The sequence below is a fragment of the Triturus cristatus genome, chromosome 9 (assembly GCF_964204655.1).
Source record: "Triturus cristatus chromosome 9, aTriCri1.1, whole genome shotgun sequence".
NCBI lineage: Eukaryota > Metazoa > Chordata > Amphibia > Caudata > Salamandridae > Triturus > Triturus cristatus.
The window spans coordinates 40,081,981-40,098,129 of NC_140592.1; the positions used below are offsets into that span (position 1 = coordinate 40,081,981).

Genomic DNA, 16,149 nt, shown 5'->3' on the forward strand with positions numbered 1-16,149 from the left:
TTTAACTCCTGAAGTTCTTGCTGCCTTAAGATCACAGGATGCAGTAAAATCAGCAGGAATCATTTCAAGAAAATTCCTGAAAGATTTAGGTTTTGGACTTAATGACAAATTTGTGATACCTCAGAGCTTAGCAAATCATGGAAGTCTACAAGAATGCCTGATGTTGTCTTAACATTTACATAATTGGTTAATATGAGCAAAGCAAAGATGTTACAAACTAAAGTTCTTGAGTTTGGAACAGAAGCCAACAACATTATTGATTGCTTTGAAGATCTAAGCGAAGAAGTGGAAGACAATCCCATGAACTGACGGGCTTATACTGTGCAAATGTACTGTCTTTTCCAAATCCTGTTTTATGAATTACATCACGGCAAAAAGAAATCTCCACTACACATGACTGCCCACGCAATCAATGACCAGTGCAAAATTAGAGAGCTAATCGCTTCAATGAATAGGATTGGTGTATCAACAAGTTACAATGACATAATTCGGAGCAGGAACTTGTTGACCGCTTATGCTATAAAATCTTGTGAATCCGATAGCATACCGCTTCCAAGTCACTTAACCAGGAAAGAATTTACAATTGCTGCTCTTGATAATTTAGAATCTGAAGACGGATCTTCTTTGTCTGAAACATCCAGTTCACATGATACTGCCATGGTGCTTTTTCAAGACCGTACCAATGAAGTAGCTGCTGGAAAACAAGCTGTAGGCATAAACAAACTAAGCTGCAAACTCATAACCCAACTGCCTTTCCAACGTGTGCAAAATCAGTACAAGCCATGAACACGTCCCAGTCCACCAGAAAGTTTCAAAGCGGCCGAGGACACGGATCTTCTTACCTGAAGCTGCAGTCTGCAAAACTGATTTAACTAAATTTATCATATTGTTTATTCGCTGAAGGAAGATGAAAAGCCAGTTCCTCCGTGGGTTTGAAATCATGCTCTGATCTCCCAGAATACCGTCCCACTGAAGGTTGGGTTTTTACCAGTAATACCATCTCCAGTGACCATGTCCAAAATGTCCTTGCTCAGCTTGAAGACCAGCCTATTCTGCCAATTTTCCGCGATGAAGGCGTTGTCCATATTTTAGCTTGCATTTTTATGTGCAATCCGGTACAATTTTAAGATCTTTAGCCAATGTTGGCCATTTTCCATATGACAAAAGTTGCGTTGCGGTGTTCAGGAAGTTATCTCCGTGGATGTGGCATAGACGATGCACTGATTGAGGCTGAAATCTTTGGAAGCAAAACTGTCCAGTCAGTATTGAGTGGAACTCATTCTGTTTATTCGTTACAAGGTATGCTAATCATATCTGAGTCTATAGAAACATTTTGTTGGAAAGCTTTCTGAAACAAGAATGACAAGTTTGGTTTTGCATATCTTGTCTTAGAAGTGAACAAGGCACAGGGTGCACTTCAAAAGACATAATGCAATGCCAGGCAATGTTCAATACACTTCAAGTACTGGGAAAATGTTTACACATGATAGTTCTAGTGAAGAACTTTGTACATGCTGATCGGTAAGTTATTGGGACCTGCACGTGAAGACTGATTATTGTGATTTGAGAATTCCATTGCATAAACTACCTGAGATATGGGTTCTGGTATTTGGATAGAGTGAAGAAGCTAGAGTTGGAGAAACCATACCTTTACAGAAAATTCATCCAAAGACATTTTGTGGTGAAAAACAGAGGGAAGTTTCTATGCTATGAGTCCGGATATTAAACTAGACCAAACGAACCAGAGATCACAGAAAAGCTCCAAGGGAATTGTTGGTTAGAATCGTACAAGTGAGTAAGTTGCTAAATGGCAGCTAGTTTACCATGAATTCCTTTCTATTTGCAATGTTTTCAGAGAAATGACAAATTCAAAATTAATGGACCATCGTTAAACTGTTCCTCACCACAAACGTGGGTAAGAAAGGGGAATGTTTTAATAAGTTGGCAGCCTTCTTCATTTCATGCAGCAGCAGGGAAACCCCTTTGAAACAACTAATCCTGTGCAGCTGCACAACTTCGTGACCGAACAATATGTGGATAACGATATAAGATCATGTCTACTAGATGTCTTTGAACATGGATTGAAATTATACGCAGAATTGAAGCAGGAGAGATTTGTATTGTAAGAGGAAAGGCTGTTTGACACAATCGCTAAAGTTAAACTTGCATGTTTTAATTGCCATCGTAAGAGTTTCGTCCAACCAGCTACAACAGAACAGGTTACAAAAAAAAACAATTTTGGCAAGCTCACAGAGATGAATGTAGCAAAAAAAAGGGTGAATTTATCAAGGACGTTCTGTCGCGTGATCTTCTTCCAACAAACATAGTATTTGATGGAGATGCTGACACCAAACCAGTGAAGCACAAACTTGTACAAGAGCTTGGAAAAAAACGTTCAGTTGAAGAATTTCAATTAGAAAAGGTGTCCTCATTGAAAAATGCTGTTGTTGTGGACTATTGCAAAAACAACAGTTGATGGACAGAATGCAGAACAATGTCATACATTCAGCCCAGTACAGAGATCTGGGCCTAAATCCATCGTTTTTTTGCTCACCATGCCATTCCAATTTGAACCCAACCATATGCAAATCAGTCTTGACCCTGTGCCTCATGGGAACAGTTCAGACCGAACTGCCAAGCCAGGTCCTCCCTGGACTGGAAACAAGCATCCTAGGACCGGTTTCGGGGTTTCACCCCTCTTCAGCCAGGATAGCTTGATTCCAGTGGCATGGAGAGCACGGGACTCACGTCTGAGCATACCCGTCCCACTCGGGGTGACAAATGCAAAAACAACAATTGATGGACAGAATGCAGAACAATGTCATACATTCACCCCACTACAGAGATCTAGGCCTAAATCAATCGTTTTTTTGCTCACCATGCCATTCCAGTTTGAACCCAGCCATATGCAAATCAGTCTTGACCCTGTGCCTCATGGAAACAGTCCAGCCCGAACTGCCAAGCCAGGTCCTCCCTGGACTGGAAACAAGCATCCTAGGACCGGTTTCAGGGGTTTCACCCCTCTTCAGCCAGGATAGCTTGATTCCAGTGGCAGTTCGGGCTGGACTGTTCCCATGAGGCACGGGGTCAGACTGATTTGCATATGGCCATGTCTGAACTGGGGTGGCAGAGTGGGCTAAAGAACGGTGATGGATTAAACCCAGATCAGTTGACTGGGGGTGAGTGCTTGCAATGTTCAACACTCCGTCCATCATTTCCTTTGGTTTTGCGTTGTTGTGGACTATGTCACAATTGTAAATGGTCAAGTTTTTATCCATGCAAAACTTAAGAGAGTTCGTTCAGACTGTTCTCGAAGTCAGTGTGCACCTTGCAAGAACTGTACATTGTCTTTTAGTTATCTTGAACTATCTGTCAAAGAATGTGAGGAATCAGACGAATGTCTGCATCAAAAATTCAACACCTATACCTGTGCATCTTGATAAATTCTGGTCATCAACATCGAACAAGATGAACTTGGAGATGTTAACTCGCCAAAACATTGCTGATGTTTCAGTGAACACCGAGTTTCCAATTATTGCAAGTGGAATGATAGTCAAACGCTACGTGCCATATTGTTCAAGAACTTTACAGCAAATTAGAGGAAGCCAACCTTTGTGTTGTGCTACATGTTAAGTGGGCTGTTCAAAATGGTTCCAATTGAGTCATTATACTGTTAAACTACACAGACGTTGTTATTGTGTTACTTAGATTTTTTTGCAATGTTTATAAGTCAAGGATTGTCGGAGTTATGGATAGGTTATAAAACAGGCGAGAAAAGACACTTAATTCCTTTTCATGTTCTGCACAAGAAACTTGACCAAGAGATGCCCAGTGTTTTTATCAAGGCACATACTTTTATTGGGGATGACCCTACCTATGAGCAAAATTGGAGTTGCTGAACCTGTGAAGTTTCTAAAGATTTGCTGAGACAGAAGAAGAATGTGACTTTAAAGAAGTAGAAAAATACCTTGTGTGTTTGTATGTAAAAAACGAGTTCTGACTGTTGCACATTTAACTATCTTAGGTATAGTGAGTTCAAGAGAACGTTCCCGCTAAGTGACCTTCCACCGATGTCATTCTTTGCATGGGCACATGAAAAGAGCGTTCTGCTTGTATGTATATGTAGAGAAAGATCCATGTGAATTTGGTTGGGAAGATGTTGACAGGGTGCTAAAACCTATGACATTTCTAAAACCTCTACCCACGGAACTTACACGTACATGTACTTGCAAAACCTGTGCTACAAAAAGATGTGTGTCCCGGTCGATATGCTCTTCTCAAATATTCAGTGCCAAAACAAATGGAGTGAACTATGAAAATGTGTCTAAAACAGAAGTGATAAATATAATGTTTGAGGCATGTGTGCTGTGGATACGCATGCTTTGCATAAGTCCGCCATCTAGTGTTGGACTCGGATGATTACAAGTTGTTCTTGTTCCAAGAAGTTTTCTTCGAGTCACGAGGATATGTGATTCCTCCTCTTAGTAATAATGTGCATGGTCATCGACGCCATCTTCAGATAATTTTTTTCCGCCTGTTTCGGATGTGTTATTTTGCACCCTGTTCGAGACTCCTTCGGGTTCCCTTCGGTTCTTTAGTATCTCCATGTGACGATATTGTCTCGATTGGTTAGTTTATTGCACCCTTCTACGTAGCGCGTCTTTGGCTTGCTCCCACAGGCCACGCCCTGCCAGGCATATGTCCGACACTTTCAACATTCTTTAGAGAATGACATGCTAATGGAACGCGCTGTGTTCCGTTATTGTCCGAATTGTCCTCCTACTGACCAACGTTCCTTTTGCAACCTATGCCTCTTGCCTGATCATTCAGAGGAAAGCTGTGAGGCCTACAAGTCTTTTAGATCTAAAAACACTCTTCAAGACCGACGTGCTAGACTACAAGAAATGCAGTGCAAGCAAGCGGCAATGTACCGGAGGACATCTTCCGTGGACACCAAGAGGGTGAAGAGGCACAAAAGGAATCACTATCAATCCATGATGATGATGATTTCAGCTGGCACAGAAGCATCGGTATGTGAGTGCTTATACCCATGATCCAAAGCCTTGGCTTCAACCGAAAAGACTGCTCATGGTCCGCCACAGCAAAAAAAAGCCATGGCGCACACTGAAAAACGGCTTTGTCACCAAAAGTTTTGGCCTGCAGCAGGGGCCCCCACCTCCTCCACAACCGGGTCTGCAGCCTCTCGGTCTTCGGTCTCGGTACCGAAATCTCTACCGGAGCGATCCTCGAGCAGTTTCAAGAATGGCTCGACCCGAAACAAAAAAGACTCCAGATTCAGCCTGGAACTAAAAGAATAGTGCTCCAACCTGCAAAACCATAATCTTCTAAAAAGCAGTTGCCTTTTGAAGAAGCTTTGGACGTCCCTATTCAATCTTTAAAAAAGAAGAGGAAGGATGCTGCCACTCGCCCATTGCACAACCCTATTCAATCTTCACCTACCCTACAACCACCACTTCCACCATCTACTCCACCACATCACACACCACACTTATCTGAGGCAGGTGACATGTCTCCTCACTCACCAATAGGAGAAGACATTCGACAAAACATACACACTGGGGATGCTTGGGGTGATTATGACATTAAACCACAAGTGGATGCAGACCCTGATCTATATCCCACAATGCCATCACCACCTGATGATGCCTCTGCATATCAGGATTTAAAAGCAAGTGCAGCAGCTTTCCACCAGGTCCACCTATATAAAGATTGAATAGAGGAGGAATTTTTTTTAGACTCTCTAATGCCAAAGTGGGGCACAATATTTACCATTACTTAAAGGCATGACACGTCATGTAGATGGCCTTTTATAAGGACCCCGTCAAAGCGAGAATCATAACACCACGCATTGACAACAAATACAAGGCGGCACCGTCAGATCCTTCCCTTATTAAAGGCCAGTGAACCTCAGACTCTTTAGTAATCTCAAATGCATTGAAGAGGGGCAACTTGCAAACATCAGGAGCTGCACCACCTCCAGAGAAAGAATATAAGCTTATAGATGCTTCTGGAAGATGTCTTGCTACACAAGAAGCCCAACATTGGTGTATAGCCAACAGTCAAGCTCTATTAGCAATCTATGCCTAGTCCACTGGGATGAAATGGAGGGGCCCCTCCCAACGCCTTCCAGAGGAGCACAGAAATGGGAGACAAGAAATTGTTAATGAGGGAAAACTCATTACCAATAATTCCATTAAATACGCATTAGATGCAGCTGACACTGCTGCCAGAGGTATAAACACCAGTAGCCTCTTACGTAGGCATGCATGGCTACGGGTTTCAGGATTTAAGCCTGAGGTACGACTGGCTATCCTAAATCTACCTTTTGACTAGGGACATCTTTTCGGACCTCAAGTGGATAGATACTAAGGGTGGGCGGAATTTGCGACTTTCGCAAACTATCGTGAAATTGCGCAAAATCTCCACGAGCATGTGAAACTTTCGCGAAGATGCGGAGATTGTTTTTCCTGCCTGTTCGTGATGAGTTTTTGCGTGCTCGCGGGGAAATATATTTCCAACTTGCCCATGCGGTCGCTTATGGGCGCGGCCATCTTGCTCGCGATGCTTATTTCCTGTTTGCGATCGCAATGACTTGTTCGCAATCGCAAACTCTCGCAGGATAGCGCGACCGGCTACCAACAATCCAACATCTTGTGGCGTGCCAACGGACAAGAAAACTCATCGGCGATCGCAGGGACCCGGTAAGTCGCGACCGCCTGCGTGAGAATGCATTTTTAAAGCGCAAACAGGAAAAATACTTCCATTTCGCGGCAGGTTGCGAAAGTTTTGACATTTTCGCGCTCTCCGCGGATCGCGAAAATGTCAAAATATCACAAATTCCGCGAGCGGAACGAAATTTACCGCCCAGGCCTAGTGGATACAGGCCCTGAGAAATTGAAATTGGACACAGAGGTCGCAAAATCAGTAGGGGCCCCTACAGACCAGCAAATACTGTGGATCTTTTCGTACATCCAATTACAAGCAAGGGGCAAGATCTGCCACCTCGGCCAGCACTTGGTCAGCATACAAAACCCAAGTGCAAACCTCTACTTCAAAAACATTTTACAGAGGTTCTTATAGTGGGAACAATTTTAAAGGAAGAGGCATAGGGAGTAATACCTGTTCCCCAAATACCAATAAAAACAATGACTTGATTACCATTCCCCTAGACCACTTAAGACCGAATACTTCATTTTGGTGCCAAAACATAGGTTTTGGGGGTAAAGTATCTTCGAGACAGAAAATAACTCCTCAGAGCAACCCTTCTGCCATTTTCCAAAATGGCGGATATAAAAGAGGAAGAAGAGACCTATAGAAATTAAACTAATAATGGTTTTTAATCCTTTTATGTATACACCAAACATGTAATTGACATGGATGAAAAAAAGAAATGCATTTTTTGTAAATCCTCTTGTTTTGACTGGCTAATTTAGCGAAATGGTACAGCATTTCAGCAAAGGTTTTTGTGTGCTATATTTTTATTGCAGTTTTATTAGTTTTCATTATTTAGGCTATTAAAATGTATGCATTAACATGTTGGTGAGCCTTCTACTATTTTTAGATAAGGTTCTTTTTGTGGCCATTCTTGGTCCTGAGAAAATTTGCGTTTTTTCCCTTTTTAATTTCAATTTATTTTCAACTTTTTTTTTTTTGTTTTTTTGAGGGGGGGGGGGGTGTTTTGTACTGGCAACACAACACTTTCTGTGTTACCTAATACTACAAAGGTCAAAAAGGGTGCTTTGTTTCTATACACATATCACAGTAACAGAAGCATGCTTGCTGGTTTGGGTTTCCGAAAGCGGCTTCATCTTTGTCCATGACGCCCTAAAATGCCTGTACATCTTCCACAAAAAGACCTATTCACTTAGCATAAAAATGGTGTCTGTTGGGTCCAGATATGTTTTCTACAAGTATTGTTGCATCGACACTGATGTGAACACTGATTCCTAATGTGGACAAGACACTTGAGAATTTCTCCAAGTAGATAGTTCTTTCTCTTATAAATTACTCTTATAAATTAGCTTTGTATTCTCTTCAACCAATCATGTGAGTCTATGGAAGACGTGCCCTGGGTAAGAAAGTTACTTCTCACATACCACTTTCATATTAGTATCTTCCAGAGATTTAAGTGATTCTCTACCTAGCTTTGCTTAAGCTGTGTTTTGCTGGAACTTTATAACCTAAATGAAATGAAAAAGATTTGGAAATTTGGTCTCTAAATCACATAAATATTTTGCATCCTTGCATGACCAAGCCTGTGAACAATTGAAATATAGGAGTGCTTAAGCACTATTGTCAGTTGTCATTAACCTTATCTTTTTGTATATACAAAGCCATCTGAGGAAAGACATCTACTGTGTACACTCCAAAACTGAAACACACTAGCAGTGGTTTAAATACATCAGTTTCCCCTTTTTTTATTGTTGTAATGTCTCTGAGGTCCTTAGCAGATCTTTTTTTTCTCATTTGTGTTCTGCCCCTGAAAGTAAACTAGCAAAGGATTACTTTATTTAATGCAAAGCAGTGTGCGAAATGTTTTTATGGTTTAGTGGGAAGAGGCGGTCACATGCAGACTAGTCTATTTGGCAAGAAAGCCATGTTTCCAGAAAGCAAAGGGAAGGTGTGTGGGAACCACTGGATGTGAACCTGACAAAGACTCATGAGATAGTCCTGTTTTGCAGCTGTCAACAACGGAGTCGAAAAACTGTGTCCTAATAACTTAATAGCCCTCGAATTTATGTATTAATTTTATGAATCTCCCTTAAGGAGGGTATTTTTTTTTGTAGAATTCTGAATTGGTCAGCAATGTTGTAACCCCTTACCCATTTTCTCAAGTTCATGAGCTTTAACTGATGGTGGTGGTTATGGCTATGGTATGGTGGCAGCAGTTAAAAGTACAGCCAGTAATTTGTTTTTTGGTTGATAAAATGATGCACTGCTTAGTCCATGCTTGTCACTTTAAAATAATCCTTAATACTGGCACAAGTGTGATCTCTGGGAAATGACTAAAATGAAAAGAATGCACACGGCTGAGTTTGTTTTCCATTCTTGATTCTGTCACCTTTCAGATCCAAGAAGTGCTGGCCAGGCCCTGGAATCTTCACTACCCAAACCCCCAGCAGTGCCGACCCAGCCTCTCCCCAGAGGAGTCCCAGGACTCTGGCATATCAGAAGATCTGTTGGTTAGTTTCCCAGGTTTAGCGATCAGTGTTACACTGTTGATATGCTGGTATAACGTTTTCTGCTCTGCTCATGGTCTGGAAGTCCATAAGTAGAGAATTTGGGTGAGCCAGTGCTGACTGTTCAGCTATTTTGGCTACCCTAAGTGTAATTTTACTCCATCTGCTTTGTAAGGTTCTTTATGCCGTTTGTCAGGTTCACACCCTCTAGTTCTTTCTGAGCTGAGGTTTTTCAGACATACCTAATCCTGCTCTGTCCATATACACGCTTAATTCAAAAAGTTTAAGTTACGATTGCCTTCACACTTTTCTTTATCTGACAGTGTTCTGTCCAAAGTGGGAGGGAAGCGGCTGGCCTAATGGAGTGCTCTGCCGGGCTTTCATATTGACTTTTTTGTGGTATGAAGTGATAGTTAAATATAATTGGACTGCCAGGACAATGGTACTTAAATGCCGTTGGAGTACAGTAAAATACACTCCAGTAAGAGAGCATAGGCAAAATGTTTTAGAACATAACTAAGCACTAGATCTTCTCTTAGTCCTCAGCAAGGAAGCAGGCATAATGTGGTAGATTCTTACATGAAAATAAGTAGAGAAGTAAGCTTGCCATGTTTGTCATCAGTTTGACCTTCAGCTCTTTGCTAATTAGCAATTGACAAAAGGAATATTACTCTAGGGACAGTAGCACACTCCCCAAAAATATGCGAGTGTCAAAGAAGAGTCATAAACCTTTTATATAGGGAATCACAAGCATGATAATGGAAAAATTAGAATACCTCGAAGCAGCAACTCGAAGGCCATTCCTCTTTCAATGGGTTTTATCCTCTTAAGTGAAGCGGCTATAGGTATCTCAGCCTGCAAATGAAATATGCGATTAGATGTTTACGATTGGGCTTTCACTCCCAGTTTGGAAAAAAACTCTAGTGCCCACTCATTACTGCTCCCACTTTCCAGCTAGTTTTCTTATGTCACTGGTGATGAAGCTTCTCTCCAGTGCACTTAAGTTTGAATTAAACATTAAATGCAGCTCTTTAAAAGCAATACATAAATTAAATATCACCATCTTACACATCACTCTTATAATTTAGCAACCATCATCCGGTTCCACAAATGCCTTGCTCAGCGACCAACACGAGTCTACTTGGGCACCCCTGAAGGCATCCTACGAGTCACTTCAAAGTCTTTTTGAAGTTCTACCACATCACCCCAGCTCTAGGAACTTCACTGGCATCCCACCTGGACCAGTATCCACTTCAAAACCAGCTTGCATCATCTTCAAGGTGTCCACAAAAATGCTCTAGCATTCTTACCATCAGACAAGAGCCAGCAAGGTACAACAAGTAAAAAAAAATACTGAACACAGGCCTTCTACATCTAGGCAGCCAGGATCTAGAACAGCATACTCAAATGACATAAGCACTTGAAACCACCTTCAATTGAGAATTAACCTGGAGACGGATCTCTCGGAAGAGCATTATTCACACTCCCCTCTCCACAGTAGTACTTAGCTTTTTAACTTCCTTCTTGTAACTGGAATCATGTTGCGCACACCGTTTTTCAGTGTTCCATTGCTTCCCCGCTACATTTGCGGTATGCAAAACCACAACATGCATAGTTTCCTTACAAAATCGTGGAGTTACCGGACAGTGGGACTTCTTCTAAACTGGCACTCACCAGTGATGACCGCTGTCTGGACAAGTTCAGGTTGCATGCTGAATTAATTGGCTTTACTTTTACATCATACATTACGGTTTGCATCCAAATGTGGTTGTGTGTGCTGAGCACAGTGAAAGTAATTCCATCCTGTTGTCTTGAACTTATTTTAGCTGCAGAATTGAATGCAGCTGCAACTCCTTGACTGTCAGGATTGTAAACTACCCTTGACATTAGTACCTTGGCCCTTGACACACATTTTCGCCTTAAGGGTTTACTGTATACATTTCTATGATGTTCATAAACGTCCTTGAAGATACAGGGTTAATGGGGAGAGAGAGTTTTGGTAGACCAACCAAACCTGCATTACTTGTATCTAAGCAAGATGTATACAATCATGTAGTACCATCCTACAATCTGCTACTCGGGTGGGATTAGACATTTTGCTCCATGAGAATAGTTAGGAGATGCAACCAGTGCTTGAACATTGTTTGGGTCTTTAATGTGGCAAGAATTGACCCTCTCAAAGACGGGCAACTCAGGACTGGGACAGCTTCTTTTCTTTTGCCAGCAAGCTTCTCGAGCCAAGAATAGATTAGTAAATGGAGCTACACAAACATAATATTCTCATCTGAAATTAGAAATTAATTAAATTGTAAACAGTTCCAATTTTTATATAAGGAATGTTCCAGACACTAGCTTTTCTGGATTATCTTGTAATTTCTGCCACTTCCTGAAGTGGCATATTAGCAGTGCTTTGGAAATCCGCAGTTGATCAAGCTTTACTGCACGCCTAGATAACTGTTGCTTCCATAGTCTGGCTTTATAATTCATCCTTGCTTCATTGAAGGCTACCATCTCCTTACCTCTACATTTTTCAAAGGACCCACAAGAAGAGGCATGATCTGTTTGATTTACTAAAGTGTGATTCAAACATGTTGACAGAATTCTAGGAAATATTGTTTGCAAATTTGGTAAAGGGTGCTCCATTTTCAACAACCAAAGCATCTTTTTGAAGTGCAGAGGAATAGTTCTCTCCATTTCACCTTGCTTGCACTTGATATGCTACTGTTAACCTATTAATGCAATGAGTTCAGCATACATCCGGTCCTCTAAGGCTCAGCTGGAGGCTTACAAATATTAAATAGCCGTGGGATGTACATTGTGGTGAGAACTTTGAAAAGTAAAGTGCAACAATGAGCACCTTATTAGTGAATCCGAAGGACACCTAAAGCTGTGTTATGTAATTCTGTACACAGTTCTGTGCAACCCTTTGTTTTACACTATAGATTCTAGAGTCTTATGTTTTCCATATTACTGTATTCATCACACAGCCTATATTTGCTTGTTCAAAGTCTGTGCATGTGATACTTTAATGATAAGTCCTGCCTGAAAACCTCATAATTCGTTTCTTATATTATTTTAATGAAACATTTTGTTTGTTTTCTTGTGTATGGCATGAAATGCAGGAAGAACAGGCTATTTACAGAAGTTTGAGAAAATACAGTACAGCGAGACACATCGAAATGCGTCTCCCACAGTGTCCCTACAACAAAAGACTCGACCATAGTGAATGTTGATTTTCAGCTGCTCCCACTCCCGCCCTTCAAATCATTGATAAGCGGCATGCATCTGAATTTCTTCGTCTTGGACTTGGCACAGAATTTCACTTCTTTGAAAGGTTATGCCCCTGTATTGACACCACACAGCCCGTATACTGCTTTTGTGGGCAACCACTGGCCTTATAGAGCAGGGATTTCAAGCAACATGCAATTGTCTAGTCCTGTCCTTCAATTCTCCAATGACAGGGTTCCATGCTTTTCCAGGCCCCGCTGTATCTTTTTGCCAGCCCTAGTCATAACAGCGCAGCCCTATATCTGTCCATGTCTATTACGGTCGTGATATGGAGTAATGCTAATCTTAAGTCTCTGGGTAGGGTCGAGCCTAGTACATGCCCCACCCACATCAACACCCCCTCCCAGAATGGTTGCAGCCCTCAACACTTGCAAATTGTGTGAAGGTCTCATCTCTCTGTTATGCATCATAAAGAAACCCTTTCACAGGTGTAGTACACCCTCTGGAGGTATTTCCATTGTATAAGTACATACTGTGAGGCTATAGCAGATTCCGGAGGGGTGGAGGGGGGGTGCAGTGCTCTCTCCAGTCCTCTTTAGAGAGTTCTCCCACAGCTCCCATCCAGACCTCCCATGACCGATTGAAGGATTCAGGCGAATTGATCACTAGAGAGCAAGATATTAAGGAGATTTTGTGTCTGGACAGTTTGTCTAATAAAAGTTTAGCCTCCAGGAGAATGTAATCCAGAATGTCTGTAAACTCCGCTACATAGACTGTAAGTGTGTGCCGGAGCTGTAAATAACCTAAAGAAATTACAGCTCTGGCACCCCCCTCCCCTCCGCCTCTGCGTGGATGCCCAGCAAAGCCATGCAAGGGTCGTGCTCCACTGGGTAGCCCATATTTTGACTTCTGATTTAAGAGGGATGTGTGGTGGTAGAAGAAGTGATGTTCGGATAGGGGGTGGAGAGACCGCGCTTGGGTATGACCACTGTCTTCAAGGCACTAGTTTGGAAGTAACATGCCTATCTACTGTGCCTACAAAAATCTCTCATATAGCAGGCTGAGAACTAAATATTTTTCAGCTTTAAAGAATTCTAGGGTTTCCGCTAGAACCTGGGGTTTTCCCTGGGAGAAGTTGAGACGGGGCCTCGCCCATTTCCTCCAGTGTGAGAACGCTCTCGAGCTAGTCTCTCTCACTGTCATCCAAGGTACGTTTAGGGAGATCCTTCACAAAGGGTCGTTGGATCTGTCTTGGGCGGCTTGTCATATAGGTTTTTGTAGTAAGAGGCGAGTTGTCAGGCAACAGCGCTTCCCCTGTCTGCTGGGTGTTATCAGTTGTGTGAATCGTATTGGTACATAAACTGTGTAGGATCTTGACTGCCTTGTTCCCCCCCCCCCCCCCCCCCCCCCCGTGGTACACCCAACATTGGGTGGCGAGCCACAGTGTCCATGTTTCGTAAAGGAGTAGCTGTTTTCAGGTCTTTTGGTTGTGTAGTAAATTCCTCAGTGTTTCGGGTGCTCTGGACCAATCGTATTCCACCTCCAATTCAAGGATGCATGTCTCTAGGTCAGTAACTACGAGTCTTCACTTCTTTCAGGTGTCTGAAATGTAACTTATGATATCCCCTGATCGTGACTTTTTGTGCCTCCTGAAGGATTACAGGGGTTTCAACTGAGTTTTTGTTAGTCTTCAGATAGTTTTCTATGGCCATCCGTATATGGGCTTTAGTTGTGGGGTCCTGGAGCCACCAAGCGTTAAGACCCCACCCACGTCTGGAACATTGAGGGAAATCTGGAGTTCTAGCTCTAGGGGACAATGTACTGACAGGCCTCTGACATGAGTGAGGGTGTCAACTAGCTTATGGGGACTCCGAACTAGGAATAAGGAAGTAGTCCAGTCTGGAAAACACTTTGTGCGCTCCGGAGTAATAGGTGTATCCTTTCTTCCAAAGGTGGAAAGGTCTCCATCGATCCTCCAGACCCATTGCCGCTAGCAGTTGCCTACTTTCGATCTCCATCCAAGCTACTCTTCCTGAATTTGAACTCATTTCAAAGCCCTAAATGCAATGTTCCTGGTGCGTCTCCTATTCCTTCTGTTTTGCACCCATCCTCAATATGCCTGAAGTGATTTTATAACATTTGCCAGTTTGTTGAGTAATAACAGCTGAAATGGATTGAATCAGCTAATTTGGAGTGATGTTGATTCTGCATTACACTAAAGCTTTTGAAACGGTACTCACTGATGGTTTTTGTTTTTCAGGTGCAAGTCCACCAGTCTCCCCAACACGTAACTGTTCAGCAACTTTCTCCTCAGTTGACGGGGCATCAGTCCTCGGAGCAGCCGATCCAGGTCCAAGTACAGATCCAAAACCAGGTGCAACAGCAGCAGCAGACATCCCAGAATCTACAGAACCAGTCCCTTCAAAGTCACAGCCCTTCTCACCAGCTGTCCAACTCCCAGCTGCAGCAGGGCCAGATCCAGGTGCAACACGTGCAGGCTCACCAGATCCAAGCGTCTGAAATTCAGGAGGATCACATTCAGCACCAGCACATCCATGCTCAGCTTGTGTCTGGACAGTCTCTTTCTGGAGGCCAGCAGATCCAGATCCAAACTGTTGGGACACTTTCACCGCCTCCCTCGCAGCAAGAATCCCCACGCGAAGGAGAGCGGCGGGTCAGTAGTTCAGGTGTTCTTCAACCTGTGAAGAAACGTAAAGTGGACATGCCCATTACAGTATCGTATGCTATCTCAGGGCAGCCAGTTGCCACAGTGTTGGCCATCCCACAGGGACAGCAGCAGAGTTATGTGTCCTTACGGCCAGACTTGCTGACGGTGGACAGTGCACACCTTTATAGTGCCACCGGGACCATTACCAGTCCAACTGGAGAGACATGGACCATCCCTGTATATTCTGCACAGCCACGCGGTGATCTCCAACAGCAAAACATAACTCATATTGCCATCCCTCAAGAAGCCTACAATGCTGTCCATATGAGCGGCTCGCCAACCACCTTGACGACAGTTAAGCTAGAGGATGACAAGGACAGGATGAAAAACTCGCATGAGGAAATTGTGCAAACACTTGCAAACTCTATTTTTCCTGCACAGTTTATGAATGGTAATATACACATTCCTCTGGCAGTGCAGACTGTAGCGGGGACTTACCAAAATGCAGGACATACTGTGCAGATATGGGACCCCCAGCAGCAGACAATGTTGCAAGAACAGGTGCAGCAACAATCGCATCAACAGCAGCAGCAGCAGCAACAGCAGCAGCTGCTGCAAGTTACATGTTCAGTAAGTGGCACAGATTGCAGTTCTGATGTTTGGCTCCAGAATGCCATTTAAGTTGTTTAATACTCACTCTACTCCACAATCATGTAGAGTAGCATGATGCCAGTTCCACGTAAATACTGTATTTTCTTTTCAGTAACTTAGTTGGTGCAAAAATCCATGGAGTATAACTTGAATGAATACCGTAAAATGTTTCATAGAAATGGGATGTCTAAAGTCTGCAAAACCTTTTTAGTGGACATTGATAGAACTGTTTGAGTGCTCAGAAGGGACGGCGGCAGAGGTCTAGTGTGATTAGTGCCGTGTTCCACACTGTTTCTTTTTAGTGTCCTGTTACCATCCGTCTTCTTTTGCTGCTCAAGGCTCTGTTGTTCCACCCCCTGCTCCGTGTACCATGATAAGGATGCACACTCACCCACCTGCTTA

At 42.8% G+C, this 16,149-nt stretch overlaps 1 protein-coding gene across 6 annotated transcripts in view; it reads left to right on the forward strand.

Annotated features, from left to right (window-relative positions):
* QRICH1 (glutamine rich 1) overlaps positions 1-16,149 on the forward strand; it is a 308,643-nt gene that overhangs the window by 116,763 nt on the left and 175,731 nt on the right. For 4 of the 6 annotated variants that reach the window (XM_085624337.1, XM_085624340.1, XM_085624339.1 and 1 more), the window contains exons 3-4: positions 9,090-9,203; positions 14,689-15,726. In XM_085624337.1, the coding sequence (XP_085480463.1) occupies positions 9,090-9,203; positions 14,689-15,726 (1,152 nt within the window). The remainder of the gene's footprint in view (positions 1-9,089; positions 9,204-14,688; positions 15,727-16,149) is intronic. The other 2 variants (XM_085624341.1, XM_085624342.1) reach the window with 1 other exon arrangement.